We start from the raw sequence: 20109 nt of genomic DNA, 5'->3' as shown, positions 1-20109 counted from the left end.
AAATTAGGATGAACAAGTCCTCTGATCTCCTAAAGCTAATTTAAAAAGAGCATAATCTAATTGATAAAACCATTCACTTCTTCCTTCCTTCCTGTCTTCGATCAGTAACGTAAATGTCCTAAAACTCTAGCCTAAACTGATTTAAACCAGGCTAATTATTTTCTAGGGAAAAAGCTTTTTATTTTGGCGTAGTAATAAAAACTCAGCACCAAGAGGGGCAATCCATGCCTCCAGGAAAAAAGCCAGCTTGCAGTGGATGGAGATGAAATAATAGGCGGAGATCTGAAAAACAAAAAAAATAATAAAACACAAAAGGTAACGTCAAATTCGCGTTTAACAATACCAGCAAAAGGTAGCTTGACTTACTTTTAAAACCCCGGGTTTTAAAATGGCTGATGGAATGGCTCGCTGCTTTAAAAATGTTTCAGCTAATCTTATCCAATGGCTTCTGCTTTTTTGTGGCCCCCTAACTTTTATCACTGCCTCACTCATTCCTCCCCATATAACAACCACTTGAATCTGCTGACTTCTCCCTCCCCCCCACCCCGCGCCCCCATCTTTCGATATAGACCAATGAAAAGATTGTAAGAATCGATCCGCAGAGTTTTCTTGCTTTTTGCTAAGCCTCAGATGGTGTAATTCTCAGGACCCAACTAACAACCCATTCCTTTCTAAAAAAAACGTTTATGAAATTTCGCAGGATGAGTACATGTGACGCTGAAGACCCCCCCCCCCCGCCCCCCAACTCCTGGTCTTTAGAGACCTCTGAGTGACTTTGCCCAATCAGAAACAAGGAAGATACAGGAAGTCCTTGATTTACGACCGGTCACCATTCCAAGTTACAACGGGCTTCCCCAAAGCTACTTACAACTCAGATTCAAAGTTCTGACGGTCCCATTATCAGATTTTGGGTGCTTGGCCAACAAGACTGCATTTCCAGCTATTTGCAGCATCCCCCAGTCACGTTTTGTGGGGGTGGGGGTTGCCAGAAGCTAGCTGATTTCTATCAAAAACAAAAACACCCGCATCCATTTCAGAAGAGGTTTGCTTCACTACTATGGCATTTGCTTGATGGCCACCCGAAAAAGGTTATAAAATCAGTGACGCGCTTAATGAGAGAGAGAGAAGAGACTGGCCAGCCACTTGTCTGAAATGGTATAGGGTTTCCTGCCTGAGCAGGGGGTTGGACTAGATGACCTCCAAGGTCCCTTCCAACTTATTATTATTATTATGACCAGCATGACTTATGATTCTAATTCTGGGCTCAGTTATAATCATAAATCTAGGACTACCTGTACTCCCTAAATCAGGGGTCTTCAAACTTGGCCCTTTTATGACTTGTGGACTTCAACTCCCAGAATTCCTCAGCCAGCCAAAGCTGGCTGAGGAATTCTGGGAGTTGAAGTCCACAAGTCATAAAAGGGCCAAGTTTGAAGACCCCTGCCCTAAATAAAGCCTCTGGAACAATCTTGTGGCAGTGAGTTGGTAAGGATTCTGCAAATTGCAAAGAAGCATTGTGGTTTATCCAGAGTCTTCTGCCTGTGCAGGGCATCGCATCTTCAGAATGGAAACCCTGACAACACAGAAAGATCCTGGGTGCTCTCTGAGCTGGGTGGTTTTCTTGCAGACGTTTCATGACCCAACTAGGTAACATCAGCAGTGGAAGGAGGAGGGAGAAGAGGAGACGGAGGACAACTACGGGGTCCTTGGTGGTCTCTGAGCTTGGTGGTTTTCTTGCAGATGTTTCATGACCCTTTTTTTTATTTTAATTCCATTTATATCCCGCCCTTCTCCGAAGACTCAGGGCGGCTTACAAGCTTAGCAGTAGCCTTCATTCTATGTATATGCCTGCTTATTAGGGCTTTCGCCCCCCCCCCAAAGCGGCATTATTACAAAGTCAGCTTAATTGCCCCCAACAATCTGGGTCCTCATTTTACCTACCTCGGAAGGATGGAAGGCTGAGTCAACCTTGAGCCTGGTGGGACTCGAACCTGCACTAATTGCAGGCAGCTGGTGTTACTTAAGGAGGCATTAGCCCACTGCTCCACCAAGGCTCATTTAATATCAGCAGCGATAGAAGGGAGTGGGATTTGCAGAGAGGAGGAGGAGGAGGAGGAGGAGGACAACTATGGGGTCCTTGGTGCTTTCTGAGCTTAGTGGTTTTCTTTCAGACATTTCATTACCCAAACGAGCACTGATGATGCTACCTAGTCGGGTCATGAAACATCTGCAAGAGAACCACCAAGCTCAGAGAGTACCAAGGACCCCAGAGTCTTCTTCCTCCTCCTCTCTGCAAACCTCACTCCCTTCTAGCACTGGGGATGTTCCCTTGTAGGGTCACGAAGCATCTGCAAGAAAACCACCAAGCTCAGAGAGTACCAAGGACCCTACAGTCATCAACCTCCTCCTCCTCCTCCTCCTAGCATTGATGATGTTCCCTAGTTTGGATCATGAAACATCTGCAAGAAAACCACCCAGATCAGAGAGCTACAAGGACTCCACAGTCTTTCTCCTCCTCCCCCTCCCCTCCCCCTCCCTTCTAGCACTGATGATGCTACCTAGTCAGGTCATGAAACATCTGCAAGAGAACCACCCAGCTCAGAGACCACCAAGGACCCCTTCATTTCAACCCAGTGCTACAAATATTCTCCCTTATTGTTTCTACGTTGCATCAGAGAGAGAGAACTTTAGATGCTCACCCACTTGGCATATTCCTTAAACCCATGAGAGCAAGGGACCCCTCGCTGCCTGTTTGCTACCTTATTCAAGAGAACCCTTGAATAAGGGATAGTTGACCTTCCCCGGCCCTTAGAAAAGAAACCAGGAAAATAAAGATTGAGCAAAGTTTTCTTCTCTAAACAGGAAATAAATTTTGCTTTCCTCTTTAGGTGATTAATATTGATGTAACTTAATGGTTTATAGACGCCAACCAGATTCGAACCGTGGCCCGTCTGAATCCAATCCAATGCCTTGACCCCAATGAAACCTGATTTGGTTTGATGTATTTAATTAAACAATAGGCGGAGAAGGCAAGGCTCTAGGTGCAACCTGTTAAATCATCTTCCCCTCTCCTGGAGACTTGCAGAAAGCTCGATGCTCCAGTTTTTAACCATGATGGGATGATCTCAGTTTGTTCCATTATCTCTGAAGGACACCGGGTTGGGCTACGCTAAACCACAGAATTCAGGGGCAGAGGAATCAATGTGGGAAAGGATGAGAGGTCAGAATGGGAAGTTGGCTCAGCTGAGGATCAAGCCAACTCACATATTTCAGCATCCGTGCAGTTCTAACTTAACTTCTGACTTCTTTTCAGAGAAAGGCTGCAAAAGGGACTTTGCAAACGCCCAACCGGCTGGAAGCTTCAGAAACAAGCCCACTTCTGCAGGAGGACCCAAACCCACCTCACAATAGCAGCAAACCCAGATAAACCTCATTTCCTTCTCACGAAGGATCTCAAGTTCTTTTATCAACCCTGTTTAACTGCAGATGGGGGGGGGGATGAAAAGGAACAGATGGCTCCCTTGGAAACATGAGGACTGTGCTGCACAGGGGAAGGAGTTGGGACTCCTGTCCCAAGCAGCCTGCCTACTTACTCCAGGTTGTTTTTTCTCGTGCCAAGATTTGAAGAACCTCAACAGCAACCTCTTGAGTTGGAAGACCCCGGATGGAGGACCCTTGGAGAGGCGAGCAAAGCCACCAATCTATTCCCATCCTTCCTGGATTTTTTTTTCCAGCTTCTCGTCCCTTTCTTAAAGGGGATCTTCCATTGTCAGCCTTACCAGGTAGACCAGACAGGAAACACAACCAGCTGAGTTAATTCTGCTTTTTTGTAAGGCCACATCAACAGAATCTTGCCAGCCGGAAAGCACAATTCTCCCCTGCCCGTCTCCAAATTTGGGAGGACTCTGCTTCTGAGCGTGTCTCTCTCTCTCTCTCTCTCTCCACCCATCCAGCTGTGGGCTAAGCAGTCTATTATATAACTTTTCCCTCAGCAGCATCTTCTCAGGCGCCAGGAAAATCAAGAGATTCCGGCAGTTCAAACGAGCCTAATGATTTATGGCAAGCTTAAGAGTTCGCTGCAAGAATATGAGCTACTAACGGGGATTTTTCACGGGAGTTAAGAAAGGAATTCAAGGTGGGCTAGATTTAGAGATCCTTGTGGGCAAGCAGGGACTCAGGGCACGTTTGACCCCTTTCCTTCGGGCTCAGCCTGGTCATCTCCTGCCCATCTCATCCCTCCATCTCCCAAGGACATTAACTTAACCATGACAGCCTTCCCTTTTACAGCCAAAGAAACTAGAGACAATCCCTTCTCCACCCATTATGCAGCTGTGGGCTAAGCAATCTCTTCTCTTGACCCTCCCCTTGGTCAGTGTCTCTGGGCCATTCTCCTATTCCCTTCACCTGTGTGGCTATTCACGTAGCTGTCTTGACTGTTGCGTCTGTAAAAGATCTTTTAAATGTAGTCTCTTTCCCTTCTTGACACAAGAGCTGCACAAATGGTCATTCAATTCTGGCCCCACGCACAGCACATGAAGACGAAATGAAATGAGAGCAGATTTGTGGATGCAGATGAACTGTTCCTGACTGGTTTGGGCCTGGAAACAGATCTACATTTTTTTTGCGGACAATCTATCACTGTTTAGAAGCACCAGCACAACATCCAGCCAAACCAGCTGGAAATAGACATTGGGGCAGGTGTGTGTGTGTGTGTGTGTGTGTGTGTGTCTTTGCACAAACATTTTCGCTGTGAACTTTTGAAACCCATACGTGAATCTCCTTTCAGGGAAGACTTTGGCACCCCCAAAGTTGATTCTGCCTTTTCCAGCAAGCCCCTGCTCTTAAAAAAAGAAGAAGCAAATAATATTATTCACCTTTTTTAATAAACATAATAAAGACTAATACAAACGAAACTAGAAAAAGAAAAGTTTGGAAGGTGCAGAAAAACGAAAGGAAGAGAAAAAACGAGAGAAAGGCAACCAAGTGAATAATAATAAAAATCACCTTCCACCTTCGTCATGCTGAGCACAAGCTAATATAGTAATTTTTCATCCTCTTTGAAAATTGCAAATAAATTAAAAACCTTTATTCACTTAGACTGAGCTTTATCAATGCGCAATCCAGAAACGGTCACCCCTTTCAGCAAAAAGCCCATGAGGAGTTACCAGAAATCTCAAATACAGGTAGGCCTCAGCTTATGACTGTCCTCACACTTACGCCCGTAGCAGCGTCTCCAGTCATGTGATCAAAATTCAGGCACTTGGCAACCGGCGCATATCTGTCCAACAGTTGCAGCATCCCAAGATCACTGTTTACGATTTTCCTATCTGCTTCCCTATGAGCAAGTCAATGGGGCAAACTTAATGACCATTTGATTCACTTAAGAACTGCAGTTTCACTTAACAACATGGCAAATCGGTGGTACAATTGGGTGTGACTCATTTAGCAACAGAAATTCTGGTCCCAGTAGAGATTGGTAAGCTGAGAACTAGCTGGGTGCTGTCCTTGGATTAGGAATTCCACCGTCCCTGTGTCAAGAGTGTTTTTGTCTACCACAAGCTCTAGTCTTGTGTTTCAGATGTTTTATTGTAGCCACCAGTCCTTGGGAGTCCAACTCTTATTTTTAAAGAGAGAAAATATCATAGTTTTAACAGCTAGGTTTACTGCAATCCTAATGTCCTGGTTCCGACAGATGAAACTCTTCAAAAGAACTTTGAGGCATTGTTTACCTTAAAGGATCTTTTATTCGAGTAGCATAGCATCGGCACTTACATAATTGAAGCCAAAAGCTGAATTCCCTTCGCCTGGGCACGTAGTATCAAAGCACAATTCCCTCCTCCAATTAGCAGTCATAAATCACATTCCCCAATTAGTTTGAAGTGTGCGGGCTTCCTCTCCAGCTCTCCAGCTTGCCAATTCTTTATCAGCTTTGGGCTCAGTAACCTTGATTCTCACGCTACGTTTAGTGTTGTTATGTCTAGCTGGACTCTCATTCACATCCCCCCTCCCAGCATCATCTAACTCTAAAAGCAAAAGGGAAAAAATGGCTACATTTCCATCTGTTGTCAATGCAAAAACATCCAATGTTAGCAGCGTTGACACCTAAATTGCATTAACAGAGGGATTCAATCAAGATTGCGTGAGGGACAAATGCCATGCTATAAAGCCTTAGTAAGACCACACCTAGAATACTGCAACCAGTTTTAGTCTCCACACTATAAAAAAGATGTTGAGACTCTAGAAAAAATGCAGAGAAGAGCAACAAAGATGATTAGGGGGACTGGAGGCTAAAACATATGAAGAACGGTTACAGGAACTGGGTCTGGCTAGTCTAGTGAAGAGAAGGACCAGGGGAGACATAGTGGTGTTCCAATATTTGAGGGGGGTTCACAGAGAGGAGGGGGTCAACCTAATTTTCCAAAGCACCCAAAGGTCGGACAAGGGATAATGGATGGAAACTGATCAAGCAGAGATTCAGCCTAGAAATAAGGAGAAATTTCCAGACAGTGAGAACAATCAACCGATGGAACAGAAGTTGCCTTCAGAAGTTGTGGGAGCTTCATCACTGGAGGCTTTCAAGAAGAGGCTGGACTGCCATTTGCCAGAAATGGTGTAGGGTCTCCTGCTTGGGCAGGAGGTTGGACTAGATCAGGGCTTTTCAACCAGTGGTACGGGTACCACCTGTTATACATTGGCACCTGGCAGGTGGTACGCGACCATCCTAGAAAAGTGGTAGCAGGGGAGGGGAATGAGCTGAACCGGTGGCAGCACCGCACAAGCCTGAGCGAGAGACGGCTGGAGCTGCAGGGCTGTCAGGGCTCAGCGGAAGCGCCAGGATCAGCGCCAGGCTCCAGCTAAAGCTTGGCGCTGATCCTGGCGCTTCTGCGGAGCCCAGAAGAAGCGCCGATCAGCTGGAATGCTGCATCATCCCCAGGGTCTTGTGATTTACATTCAGATGCTTGGCAACTGATTCATATTTATGACGGTCACAGTGTCCCAGGGTCATGTGAAGTGACCAAAACCTGCTGCAACCACCCAGCACACGGGGGGGGGGGAATAAAAACCAAACACCCCCCTCCCCACTCCCGCTGCCAATCCTCAACAGAAATGCTCACAACAATGAAAACCTTGGATAGGAGGAAGAGCGCTGCTGGGCGGGCAGGCAGGCAGGTGTCTTGCTCGGCTGTGGCTTGAGGGGCACTTTTTTCAGTGCCATTGTAACTTTGAGCAGTCACTAAGCGAACTGTTGTAAGTTGAGGACTACCTGTACTTCATCACTTTTTTCATATATTTTTTTGGGACATCAAGTTGTTGACACCTTTCTAAGCGACTGGTGGTACTTGGATGTTGCCATATCCTAAAAGTGGTGAAAAGGTTGAAAAACCCTGGACTAGATGACCTCCAAGGACCCTTCCAACTCTCTTACTCTGAGCTTTTGATGCAGGTCTCAATATGTCATGTGGCCACTAGGTGGTGGTGTTGCATTGTGATTTTACATTTCAATTTATTGCACAAACAGATACAAGGAATTCATCTGGGTTAGGAAAAGTCCATCCAGCCTCTTGCATGGGATAAAGTGGGATATCTTGATCCAAAGATCCCACAGTCACAATTGTGTCAGATGGTGGAGGCCCTGTTCTCCAAGCTCAGCCTCTCAATAAGCCATGATTAAACATTAAACCCAATTTACTGGGGGGCAGAAGGTACTTTAGAGTCAAGCACACAAGTCTTTCCAGTGGACAGAAGAGACAGTCAGCCCCAAATAGCTGCATCAGGCTCCACTGTGATCTGGTAATTAGGATCTCATAATAAATTAATTCATGGACATCTCAACCTTGAAGGAGAGTGTGCCCACCGCGGTGTCTAAATCACAAGCCCCTTTAGGAGACAATCGGAGTTGCTCTGACCATCATCTCTGCCCTAAACGGTCATCTTCATGGAGAGGTTAAAAGCTTGAGGACGAGAGAGTGGTTTGAATCCATCCGTCTTTAGCCGTGGTGAAGAGCCCTGGAGACAGCCTAGAGAATAAGTGAGGTCAATGTTCTGAAGCTTGCATAGAAACATTAAGACCCAATTTCCATTGTACACTGAGCATATTTATCATCGGAGAAGCTTTTAAGGAAACGCCTGTGTCTCCAGCAATGTTGGAAGGCTTAATTGCATTAGCATTGAGCTGTCTCAGCTTTACAACTTGAGACCGGCTTTCTAGCGGGATCTGGGTTAAGAATAGTGTTGTTGAGAAGGACTTGGCTTTCAGCACTGGGCTGGAGAAGGCCACCCATCTGCCCTCTGGGAGTCATGGAGTCCAGATCTGAGAACAGAACAGAATAACAGAGTTGGAAGGGACCTTGCAGGTCTTCTAGTCCAACCCTCGGCTCAAGCACAAATGGCTGTCCAATCTCTTCTTGAAAACCGCTAGTGACGGAGCATCCACAATTTCTGAAGGCAAACTGTTCCACTGTTTTACTGGTCTTACCGTCAGGAGATTTCTCCTTTGTTCTAGGTTGGTTCTCAATTAGTTTCCATCCGTTGCTTCTCCTTTTTTTTTCCTGCCCTAGCTGCTTTGGAGAATAGAACAGAATAATGGAGTCGGAAGGGACCTCGGAGGTCTTCTAGTCCAACCCCCTGCTCAAGCAGGAAACCCTACACCATTCCAAACAGATGGTTGCCCAATCTCTTCTCAAGAGCCTCCAGTGATGGAGCACAGACAACTTCTGAAGGCAACCTGTTCCACTGATCGATTGTTTTCACTGTCAGGAAATTCCTCCTTAGTTCTAGGCTGCTTCTCTCCTTGACTACTTTCCATCCGTTGCTTCTTGTTCTGCCTTCAGGCGCTTTGGAGAACAGGTTGACCCCCCCTCTTCTCTGGGGCAGCCCCTCAGATCCTGGAAGCCTGCTATCGTGTCCTTTGAGAACAAGTCATGTCAAGGGGACGGGCCCTCTACTAATTCTGACAGTAACTTTGGCCCGGTGGTCTAATGCTATTTTATTTTTTTATTTTTATTTTTAATTCCATTTATATCCCGCCCTTCTCCGAAGACTCAGGGCGGCTTACAAGCTTAGCAGTAGCCTTCATTCTATGTATATGCCTGCTTATTAGGGCTTTCGCCCCCCCCCCCCAGCAGCATTTTTACAAAGTCAGCTTATTGCCTCCAACAATCTGGGTCCTCATTTTACCTACCTCGGAAGGATGGAAGGCTGAGTCAACCTTGAGCCTGGTGGGACTCGAACCTGCACTCATTGCAGGCAGCTGGTGTTACTTAAGGAGGCATTAGCCCGCTGCTCCACCAAGGCTCTTATTTATTCTATCCTGCTATTATTATATTCTACTTTGCTAAAAGGAAGGCAAAGCTTTTCTTTCTTTTACCCCCCTCTACTCTTCTTTTTTCCCCCTCTTTCTCTTCCCCATTTTCTTACTGTTTTCATTTTCATTTGTATTTTATACTTTGATAAGTTAAAAGAATATTATAAAAAGAAAAAAGAACACAAAATCTTTCTACCAGCTAGAAATGATATGTCCAAATCACAGGACAAGAAGCAACGGATGGAAACTAGTCAAGGAGAGAAGCAACCTAGAACTAAGGAGCAACTTCCTGACAGTTAGAACAATTAACCAGTGGAACCACCTGCCTCCAGAAGCGGTGAATGCTCCAACACTGGAGGTTTTTAAGAAGAGACTGGACAGCCATTTGTCTGAATTGGTATAGTGTTTCCTGCCTGAGCAGGGGGTTGGACTAGAAGGCCTCCAAGGTCCCTTCCAACTTTATTATTATTATTATTATAAACTGTCAGCTCCAGAATGCCATTCCATTCATTCTGCAGCACTGGCACACAGCCCTGCTATGTTTTCACACCAGCTTACCCGGAGACACAATGAGATGCAACAAAGTGAGTGGGTTTACTAAGCGATGGCTTTCAAAGGTTAGATCACTTTGGGGACAATTAAGGAGGGGGGGAATGCGATGGAGAGGACAGGAAGACCTTTGGCAGAGTGGCCTTTCCTGAAAATGGCATTTTGCATTTGCTAAGTTCGTTTCCAGCAATTAACTGCCCGGCTGGATACACTTGGCAGAGGGAGAAGAAAGGGAGGCCGCAGGATCCTTGATCAATAAAACGCATTTCAAATTTGGGCAAGCAATACATACACACGGTCTCAATGGTGAAGTAACTAAATCTCCCACTTTTTGTGTGTGTTTGTGTATGTACACACGGGTCAGTATGGTATACAGGTTGACCTTGACTTACAACCATTCATTTAGTGACTGTTCAAAGTGAGAATGGTGCTGAAAAAAAGTGACTTACAACCATTTTTCACCCTTAGCATAGAATAGAGCTGGAAGGGACCCTGGAGGTCTTCTAGTCCAGCCCCCTGCTCAAGCAGGACAATCCTATACCATCTCAGACAGGTGACTGTCCAGTCTCCTCTTAAAAACCTCCAGTGATGGAGCACCCATGATTTCTGGAAGGAAAGTTGTTCCACTGGTTAATTGTCCTCACTGTTAGGAAGTTTCTCCTTAATTCCAGGTTGCTTCTCTCTTTGGTCAGTTTCCAATCGTTGTTTCTTGACTTGTCTTCTGGTGCTCTGGAGAATTATTTATTTATTTATTTATTGAATTTGTATACCGCCCTATTCCCGTAGGACTCAGGTCGGTTTACAGGGCAGTTAAAACCATGAAATACAAAAAATTAAAATCAATTAAAACAATTAATTAAATTCAAGCCCCAAAAGTAAATCTAAAACCCAATTAAAATTAAAAACCCCTCAGTCTGGACCAAACAGATCGAAGAGCCAGGTTTTCAGGTCCCGGCGAAATGAGCGAAGGTCGGGGGCAGTCCTAGGTTCTGTGGGTAGCTGGTTCCATAGGGCAGGCGCACCCACAGAGAACGCCCTTCCTCTGGGAATAACCCGTCGGCATTCATTAACCGTCGGTACCCTGAGAAGGCCCTCCCTGTGGGAGCGCACAGGACAATGGGAAGATGATGTCGGCAGCAGGTGTTCCCTTAGATTTATTTTTTTTTAAATCCCATTTATATCCCGCCCTTCTCCGAAGACTCAGGGCGGCTTACAATTTAAGCACAAACCAATGTGCTTAGCAATAGCCTTCATTCTATGTATATGCCTGCTTATTAGGGCTTTCACACCCCCCCCCAAGCGGCATTATTACAAAGTCAGCTTAATTGCCCCCAACAATCTGGGTCCTCATTTTACCGACCTCGGAAGGATGGAAGGCTGAGTCAACCTTGAGCCTGGTGGGACTCAAACCTGCACTCATTGCAGGCAGCTGGTGTTACTTAAGGAGGCATTAGCCCACTGCTCCACCAAGGCTCCGGACCCAAGCCATTTAGGGCTTTATAGGTCATTACCAGCACCTTGAATCTCACCCTCTTCTTTGTGGCAGCCCCTCAAATACTGGAACACTGCTATCATGTCATCAATGGAATAGAATAGAATAGAATAGAATAGAATAGAATAGAATAGAATAGAATAGAATAGAATAGAATAGAATAGAATAGAATAGAATAGAATAGGACCTTGGAGGTCATCTAGTCCACTCCTGCTCAAGCAGGAGACCCTATACCATTTCAGATAGGTGACTGTCCAGTCTCTTCTTTAAAACCTCCAGTGATGGAGCACCCATTTCTTCTTTTCTTTAGACTAGCCAAACCATGACCATTGCAACATCCCCGTGATCATGTGATCCAAAATCCAGATGCTTGACAACTGGCTCATATTTATGACGGTTTGCCAGTGTCCCCTTTTGCGACCTTCCGACAAGCAGTGGGGAGCCGTGATTCACTTAAGAAGCCTATTAATAACTTAAGCAACTTGCCGCGGTTCGCTTAACAACTGTGGCAAGAAAGGTCGTTAAAAAAGGGTGTGTGGGGGGGGAAACTCACTGAACAAATGTCTCACTTAGTGACAGAAATTTTGGGCTACCTTGTGGCCATAAGCTTGGGAAGTTCAAAACAGCAGCTTTCTCCTTGGACTGCGCAGAAATGGATAGATAGACTTACAGTGAAGATTAAAGAAAAGGAAGACAAGAGATTATTTTCAAGTAGGGGAATGTATTTTATCAACGGCTGGAGAAAAAACGGGGTAGAGATTAGGAATTTAATATGTATTGTTAAGTAAAACAAATGGACCCAGACAAGACGTTTACTAAGCACTTATGAATTGTAAACTCAAAAAAACTAATAAAATGTTATTTCAAAAAAAAAAACCACAACACAACAGCTTGTTAGGTTGGCCTTTAAAAGCTTACGCAAAGCAGAACCGGCCGTTTTCCTTCACTGCTTGGTCCCTTTGACTCATCCCCCCACCCCCCCACCCCCGGGGGCCGTGGTAGGGCCGAAATGTTACAGGAACACGGTGCAAGATAATGTTCCGTTGTTAATCCCGGGGATGATGACATCCCCAGTGATGTGGGGTTAAAGAGAAAATTCACCCCCGCAGCAAGAGAGATTAGAGAGGGGGGGGAAACAAACACCTCTCTTGGGAATAGCTGATGTGGACGATGAGATTTTCAGAGGCTGCTTTGAAGCGAGGAGGCACAGGGTGTCTTGCCGACAGCCTATTTCTTTTTGATGACCCACCAAGACACCGATTAGGACCGGTTAGCAAATTGTGAATTATGCAAACTGGGTTGCTTGCAGCCAACTACACAACTCTCCTCCCGCCCCCCACCCCCACTCACCCCCAATCTCTGTTGGCAACCACCCAACAGAGTGGTGGGATTCAGCTGGGTCGCACCACTTCGGCAGACCCGGTAGCTCATTTTTTGTTGCCCAGGTCCAGAACGGACTTCCGGAAGCGGCATCCACACAGAGAACCGGTTGTTCACATATTTGAATCCCACCACTGCTTGCTTGCTTCTTTCCTCCCTCCCTCCCTCCCTCCCTTCCTTCCTTCCTTCCTTCCTTCCTCCCTTCCTTCCTGTGGTGGGATTCAGCCGGTTCGCACCAGTTCAACAGAAGCGGAAGCTATTTTTTTGTTGCCCAGGCCCAGAATGGACTTCCGGAAGCGGCATCCACACAGAGAACCGGTTGTTCACATATTTGAATCCCACCACTGCTTGCTTGCTTCTTTCCTCCCTCCCTCCCTCCCTCCCTCCCTCCCTCCCTCCCTCCCTCCCTTCCTTCCTTCCTTCCTTCCTTCCTTCCTTCCTTCCTTCCTGTGGTGGGATTCAGCCAGTTTGCACCAGTTCAACAGAAGCGGAAGCTAATTTTTTGTTGCCCAGGCCCAGAATGGTCTTCTGGAAGTGGCATCCACACAGAGAACCAGTTGTTTACATATTTGAATCCCACCACTGCAGCCGCCTATGTCGTGCCTGGAGCAACTGAGGCTCTCTGTTGAAGACTTCAAAAAAAAAATAATTGCGCATGATCCAGAGCCTTGGTGTGATCCACACGCAGGGCTTTACGGCTACTCCTCAACCAGCAACATATCTGTTGCTAAGCGAGACGGTTGTTAAGTGAGTTCCCCTCCGTTTGATGACCTTCCTTACATGGCATGGGTCCGGAATACCTCGGGGACCACCTGCTGCCGGCGTCGACTCCCCTCCGCCCCGTGCGTTCCCACAGAGAGGGCCTCCTCAGGGTGCCTCCAGTCAGAGAATGTCGACTGGTGGCCCCCAGGGGGAGGGCCTTCTCTGTGGGCGCTCCGGCTTTGTGGAATCAGCTGCTGGTTGAGCTCCGGATGGCACCGGATCTCCGCTCCTTCCGGCGCGGGTTAAAGACCCATTTATTTGAACAAGCTGGCCTGGCCTGATGGGGAATTACTTAGGGTTTTAATATTTATATATATATTTTATTGTTTTTATTGTGGGCAATAATTTAATTCTTTTTTAACTTTTGTACTTTTGTAGTTTTAAGATATGCCCTGTTCACCGCCCTGAGTCCTTCGGGAGAAGGGCGGTATAAAAATTAAATTAAATTAAATTAAATTAAATTAAATTCCTTGCCACGGTTGTTAAGCGAACTGCTGCAGTGGTTAAATTAGTAACACCGCTGTTAAGTGAATCTGGCTTTCCCCGGTGAATCTGGCTTGTCAGACGGTCGCAAAAGAGGAATCACGGGACCCCGGGGACATGGCGACTGTCACAAGTGTGAGTCAGTTGCCAAGCATCCGAGTGCAAATCACATGACCACGGGGATGCTGCAAAGGTCGTACATGTGAAAAACGGTCCTAAGTCGCTTTTTTTTTTAGTGCCATTGTAACTTCGAACTAATGGTTGTAAATGAAGGATCGCTTGTATACACCAGTTTAGTATAATTTCCTGCTGTTCCTCCTCTTCCCTGATTTCTCAATCCAAATGCACAGTTTCTTTATCATTTATTCTTACCTTGCTTTTCCTCTAGGGCAGGGGGTCTTCAAACTTGGCCCCTTTATGACTTGTGGACTTCAACTCCCAGAATTCCTCAGCCAGCGTCCTCTAGGCTATGTAAAAAAAGGAAAAAAGAAAAAAAAAGATGAAAAATGACAAGTACCCGAACAATATCCCCCACTTTTTCTAACCCTGTGTTCTGTCCTGTTGATAGTACATCTGGCACTGATGCTTGCCCATTTTAAATCCTTGCCTCCTACTACTCCTTGTACGGCTCACAGAGGCTTTATTCCGTCTGCTATTACACAGCAAAGCTTTCTCCGGCAGGCAGGCTCATTCCAAGGAAAAGCCAGACATTTGCTGACTTTGCCATCAGAGAATGTTAACGACAGCTTGGCTTGAAAACCTGAGGACTCTGCCAGAACTGCGAAGAGTCCGAGCATCGGAGAAGATGACCTTGAAGCAAGCAAGCAAACAAACAAACAGGGATGTTGGTTAAGGCATTAATTATTGGCCTGACCTTCAAGAGATGGAAGGCCACAAGCAGGAGCCGGACTACTAAATGATAATCCTCTCTTTTATGAGGTTGGTTTGGTCAGGGTGACTCAGTCCCAGCAGCCTTGGGAACACCGGAACATGCTCACCAGCTGGATTGTGGATTTCAGATGCGTCAGTGTTCACAAGGATGCAAGTTAATACCTTTGGATAATGGGATGACAGAGCCTTGGAGGTCTTCTAGCCCAAGCCTCTGCTCAAGCAGGAGAGCCTATAACCATGATGGCGAACCTTTTAGAGACCGAGTGCCCAAACTGCGACCCAAAACCCACTTATGTATCATCAGGTGCCGGGTGGGCGTGGCCCATTGGGTGGGTGTGGCCCATTGGGTGGGCGTGGCAGTGGTGGTAACGGCAGACTGGGTGGGACTAAAAAGTTCAATCCATTGATTCCAACTTTGCAAGTTTTTTTTTCCCTGCGAAAAGTTGAAATTGATTGATTGATTGAACCTTTTTTTTTTGCACACGGCGGTGGAGGCCTAAAGCAAAAAGGGTTTTAAAAAGCCAGCTGAAGGCCTAGGACTGGGGCGATGGCACGCGTGCCCACAGAGAGGTCTCTGCATGCCACCTGTGGCATGACTGCCATAGGTTCGCCACCATGGCCCTATAACCATTTCAGACAAATGGCTGTCCAGTCTCTTCTCAAAAACCTCCAGTGACAGAGCACCCAAATTTATTGGAATTTATGTTAATGTACCTGGATAATTATAGAACATAGAATAATAGGGATCTTGAAGGTCCACTAGTCCAACCCCCTGCTCAGAGTCAATCCACGCACGCCAACATGCTGCTGAAGGCAACGCCGCGTACCACCAGCCATGTGCTCGCATACCACCAGTGGTACGCGTACCACCGGTCGAAAAGCCCTGATCTAGTCCAACCTCCTGCTCAGGCATATTATTAATAATAATAATAATAAAAATAATAGGAAGAAGACAATTGCTCTGAAATGGCAAGCATTCGGACACACACACACGCACACACACACCCTTTTAAAAAAAGACAACAGATGGCAACTACTTAAAAAAATGAGTTTGCAAATCAATCAGTTAAAAAAAATTAGCTAGCAAAAAAAAATATGCACAAATTTGGGTCATCTGCTTGGAAACAAGCACCCTCCCCCTTTAATGTGTGACTTCCTTTTCTGCTTGGACCGACTTCAATCTTGACAAACCACTTCTGGGTTTGTAAGGAAGAAAAAAAAACCCCGACAAGCCTGGGACTGTGAAACCACCAGGCTCTGAAGGCTTCTCAAAGGAGACGGTGCAAATTTTGATGTGGAGGAGGATGCGAAACAGAAGAAAGAGCGAGCATCTTTTTTAGAGAGCTGTGAAAAGCATCTCTTAAAAAAAAAGCTAACTGTTTTGTCACAGACGTTTCTTGACCCAACTAGGTAACATCAACAGTGCTAGAAGGAGGGAGGAGGAGGAGGAGGAGGAAGAAGAAAGACTGGGGTCCCTGGTGCTCTCTGAGCTTGGTGGTTTTCCTGCAGACGTTTCTTGACCCAACTAGTTAACATCAACAGTGCTAGAAGGGAGTGTGATTTACGGAGTGGAAGAGGAAGAGGAGGAGGTGAAGGAGGAGTGAGAGGAGGAAAAGGGGGATGAGGAGGAGGAGGAGGAGGAGGAGGAGGAGGAGGAGGAGGAGGAGGACTGTGGGCTCCTTGGTGCTCTCTGAGCCTGGTGGTTTTCTTGCAGACATTTCATGACCCAACTAGGGAACACCATCAGTGCTAGAAGGGAGTGTGATTTGCAGAATGGGAGGAGGAAGAGGAGGAGGTGAAGGAGGAGTGAGAGGAGGAAAAGGGGGAGGAGGAGGAGGAGCAGGAGGAGGAGGAGCAGGAGCAGGAGGAGGAGGAGGAAAGACTGGGGTTCCTGGTGCTCTCTGAGCTTGCTTGTTTGCTTGTAGACATTTCATACAAGAGCCTTGGTGGAGCAGTGGGCTAATGCCTCCTTAAGTAACACCAGCTGCCTGCAATTAGTGCAGGTTCGAGTCCCACCAGGCTCAAGGTTGACTCAGCCTTCCATCCTTCCCAGGTAGGTAAAATGAGGACCCAGATTGTTGGGGGCAATAAGCTGACTTTGTAATAATGCCGCTTGGGGGGGGGGCGAAAGCCCTAATAAGCAGGCATATACATAGAATGAAGGCTACTGCTAAGCTTGTAAGCCGCCCTGAGTCTTCGGAGAAGGGCGGGATATAAATGGAATTAAAATAAAATAAAATAAAATTACCCAACTAGGCAACATCATCAGTGCTAGAAGGGAATGTGGGGTTCATGGAGAAGGAGGAGAAGAACTGTGGGGTCCTTGTTGCTCTCTCAGCTTGGTGGTTTTCCTGCAGACGTTTCTTGACCCAGCTAGGCAACATCATCAGTGCTAGAAGGGAATGGGCCTTGCTCTCTGTTCATATACAAGTGGCTTCCCTGTCAGGGTTGGTGGGGGAGTTCTTGCTGGTTCCTTGATAAGGCCCTTTACTGTTTGATTGTCTGATTTTGTCTGACCTGATTGGGGCACCGTTTACAGCTTGATTGTTGGTCTAGTATTAATCTTGGTGTTAACCTTTGCTTATCTTAGTGTTGATTGTGGCAAGGAGGAGTTGTGGCCTTTTAGTTACCAACACCGACAGGGAAAGCTGCTAGTAAATACAGGGAACAAACCACACTCCCTTCCAGCATTGATGATGTTACTTAGTTGGGTCATGAAACATCTGGAAGATAACCACCAAGCTCAGAGAGTGCCAAGTACCCTACAGTTCTCCTCCTCCTCCAACTACACTTTCTTGTAGCATTGATAGTATTACCTAGTTGGGTCATGAAATGTCTGCAAGAAAACCACCCAGCTCAGAGAGAACCAAGGACCCCACAGCCCTCCTCCTCCTCCTCCTCCACTCTACAGACCCCATTGCCTTCTAGTATTGATGACGTGACCTAGTTGGGTCAAGAAAACCACCAAGCGCTCGAGTTACAAACATCCTCTTCCATCGGTACCCTCGTGATTGCAAGCACCCAACTTCGCAAGTCCCCTTGCTTCTTAGCCAGCTTCTGAAGAAACACCTCCCTTCTTTTGGTTGGGTTTGTGACGCCTAGGCAAACCAAAGAACAGACTGATCCAGAGGCCTTGAGACCCAGGCCCCTCTGACATTCTCCACCTTAAAACGTGTCTCAGCAGCGTGTCTCAGCAGCGTAAATAGGAAGGGTTTCATTATCACTAATAATAAACCTTTATTGTCAAAGTAGAACATGTGTACATTGAGATTAGCTGAGCCTCCCCCCCCCGTGCTCTCTCCCCCCAACACACAGTGACAACAAACCCTCCATTCCACCACACTATGTGAACCAACTACACCACACACCGGCCTCCCAAGTCAATTCTGCATAAGATTATGTCCCATTTAAAAGCCTAACAGCCCACGGATAAAAGCTATTTTTCAGCCTGTTGGTACGGCTGGCTATATTCCTATATCTCCTACGTGATGGTAGGAGAGTAAAGAGATACCGTCCAGGGTGTGAGTCATCCCTGAGAATCTTCCTCACTCTTCCAAGGCAACGAGCCCTGGCGAGGTCATCCAGCGGTGTCAGGGGACAGCCCACAATATCTTGTGCTGTGCTCACCACCCTCTGTAATGCCTTCCTATCCGCGGCTGTCAGACCAGCACACCAAACCACGATACCGTACGAGAGGACGCTCTCTATAGTAGACCGATAAAAGAGGGTCATTAGCCGTTGTTCTACCCTGTTCTTCCGCAAGATCCTAAGAAAGTGAAGCCTCTGTTGGGCCTTTCTAGCCACCTGGGTTGTGTTGACTTTCCAGGTCAGATCTTCACAGATCTGATCTTCACTACTTCCTGCCTTTGTCAACTTGTACTGTTGTTTTATTTTTATTATTATTTTTATTGGTGCAGCAGAGCGCAACTGGGCAACTCCTGCAACTTTTGCAAGGTGCTTGGGAAAGATTAAAGCAAATCTTGGCAGACGGAGCAGGCCACGTTCTCTGTTTTTCCAGATGGTTTGGCCACCTTCTGTGTTAAGAGCCGGGCGGGGTGGGGCGGGGTGGGGGAGATCCTTTTAGCAAAAACCAGCCTCTCTCTCGGAGGGCTTGAGAAATGCGAATCAACACAAAAGGGCTGAGAGGAATTGTTGGCTTTGTGTTTGTGGCCCTTCTGAGTTCAAACCGGGAGGCTGAAAAGGAGGATTGAAGGAATGAATCTGGATTAAACAGATGAATCCGGATTTCAAACGGCACGGTGTTCTTCTCCTCTGCATTTTGTCGTTGTTGTTGTTGTTGTTGCTGAAGATGCCAAAATATAGGATGTCCTCAACATAGGGACACTCTTGAGCCCAAAATTTCTATTGTCAAGCAAGACATTTGTTAAGTGAGTTTTGCCTCATTTTAGGACCTTTCTTGCCACAGTTGTTAAGTGAATCCTTGCAGTTGTTAAATTAGTCACCCGGTTGTTAAATTAATCCGGCTTCCCCCGTTGGCTTGTCAGAAAGTTGCAAAAGAGGATCACTTGACCCCGGGGCACAGCAACGGTCGTAAGTACGAACCAGTTGACAAGCATCTGAATTTCGATCACGTGACCACGGGGATGCTGCAACGGTCGTAAGTGTGAAAAATGGGTCCTAAGTCACTTTTTCCCCCAGTGCTCTTGTAACTTTGAACGGTCACTAAAAAAGTGAGGGGACTGCCTGCATTATTATCACTATGATTATTGATCAGAAGCAAGGCAGAGGAAGGGGAATTCAGGTAGTCCTCAACTTACAACAGTTCATTTAACGACCGTTTGAAGTTACAGCAGCACTGAAAAAAGGGACTTAGGACCGTTTTGCACACTTACAATCGCTGCAGCATCCCCTGTGGGTCACGTGATCAAAAATCAGACGCTTGGCAACGGACTCATAGTTATGGTTGCAGTGTCCCAAGGTAACGTGTTCTGTTTTTGCGACCGTCTGACAAGCAAAGTCAATGGGAAAGCCGGATTCACTTAACAACTGTGTCACTAAACTAATAACTGCAGTGATTCACTTAACGACTGCAGCAAGAAAAGTCGTAAAATGGGGCAAAACTCAACAAAGTTCTTATTAACAATATAAATTCTGGGCTCAGTTGTGGTTGCAAATAGAGGACTACCTGTACAAGCTTGGTTTCCTCCCCTTTGGGTGACCCTTAAGGTAAGGTAGGATAGGATAGGATAGGATAGGATAGGATAGGATAGGATAGGATAGGATAGGA

The 20109-nt window shown here is 46.4% G+C and overlaps 1 protein-coding gene and 1 long non-coding RNA gene across 2 annotated transcripts in view; one reads left to right on the top strand and one right to left on the bottom strand.

The window, feature by feature from the left end:
* The window catches only part of SCARB1 (scavenger receptor class B member 1), a 52408-nt gene extending 48984 nt beyond the window's left edge, over window positions 1–3424 (top strand). The window contains exons 13-14 of the mRNA XM_081339163.1: window positions 167–315; window positions 3314–3424. Of these exons, the coding sequence (XP_081195289.1) occupies window positions 167–271 (105 nt within the window). The 3' untranslated portion in view covers window positions 272–315; window positions 3314–3424. The remainder of the gene's footprint in view (window positions 1–166; window positions 316–3313) is intronic.
* On the bottom strand, window positions 65–18513 carry LOC308674570. The gene is made up of 3 exons (XR_014027925.1): window positions 18373–18513; window positions 14343–14437; window positions 65–282 (listed from the first exon to the last, which is right to left on the bottom strand). It is a non-coding gene; the product is annotated as an uncharacterized lncRNA (long non-coding RNA).
* Window positions 18514–20109: the final 1596 nt, after the last annotated feature.

This window comes from Vipera berus (genome assembly GCF_964194415.1).
Source record: "Vipera berus genome assembly, chromosome: 14".
Classification (NCBI taxonomy): domain Eukaryota; kingdom Metazoa; phylum Chordata; class Lepidosauria; order Squamata; family Viperidae; genus Vipera; species Vipera berus.
Note: the sequence above shows the minus strand (reverse complement) of the source record. Positions and strands in the feature narration are given on the sequence as shown.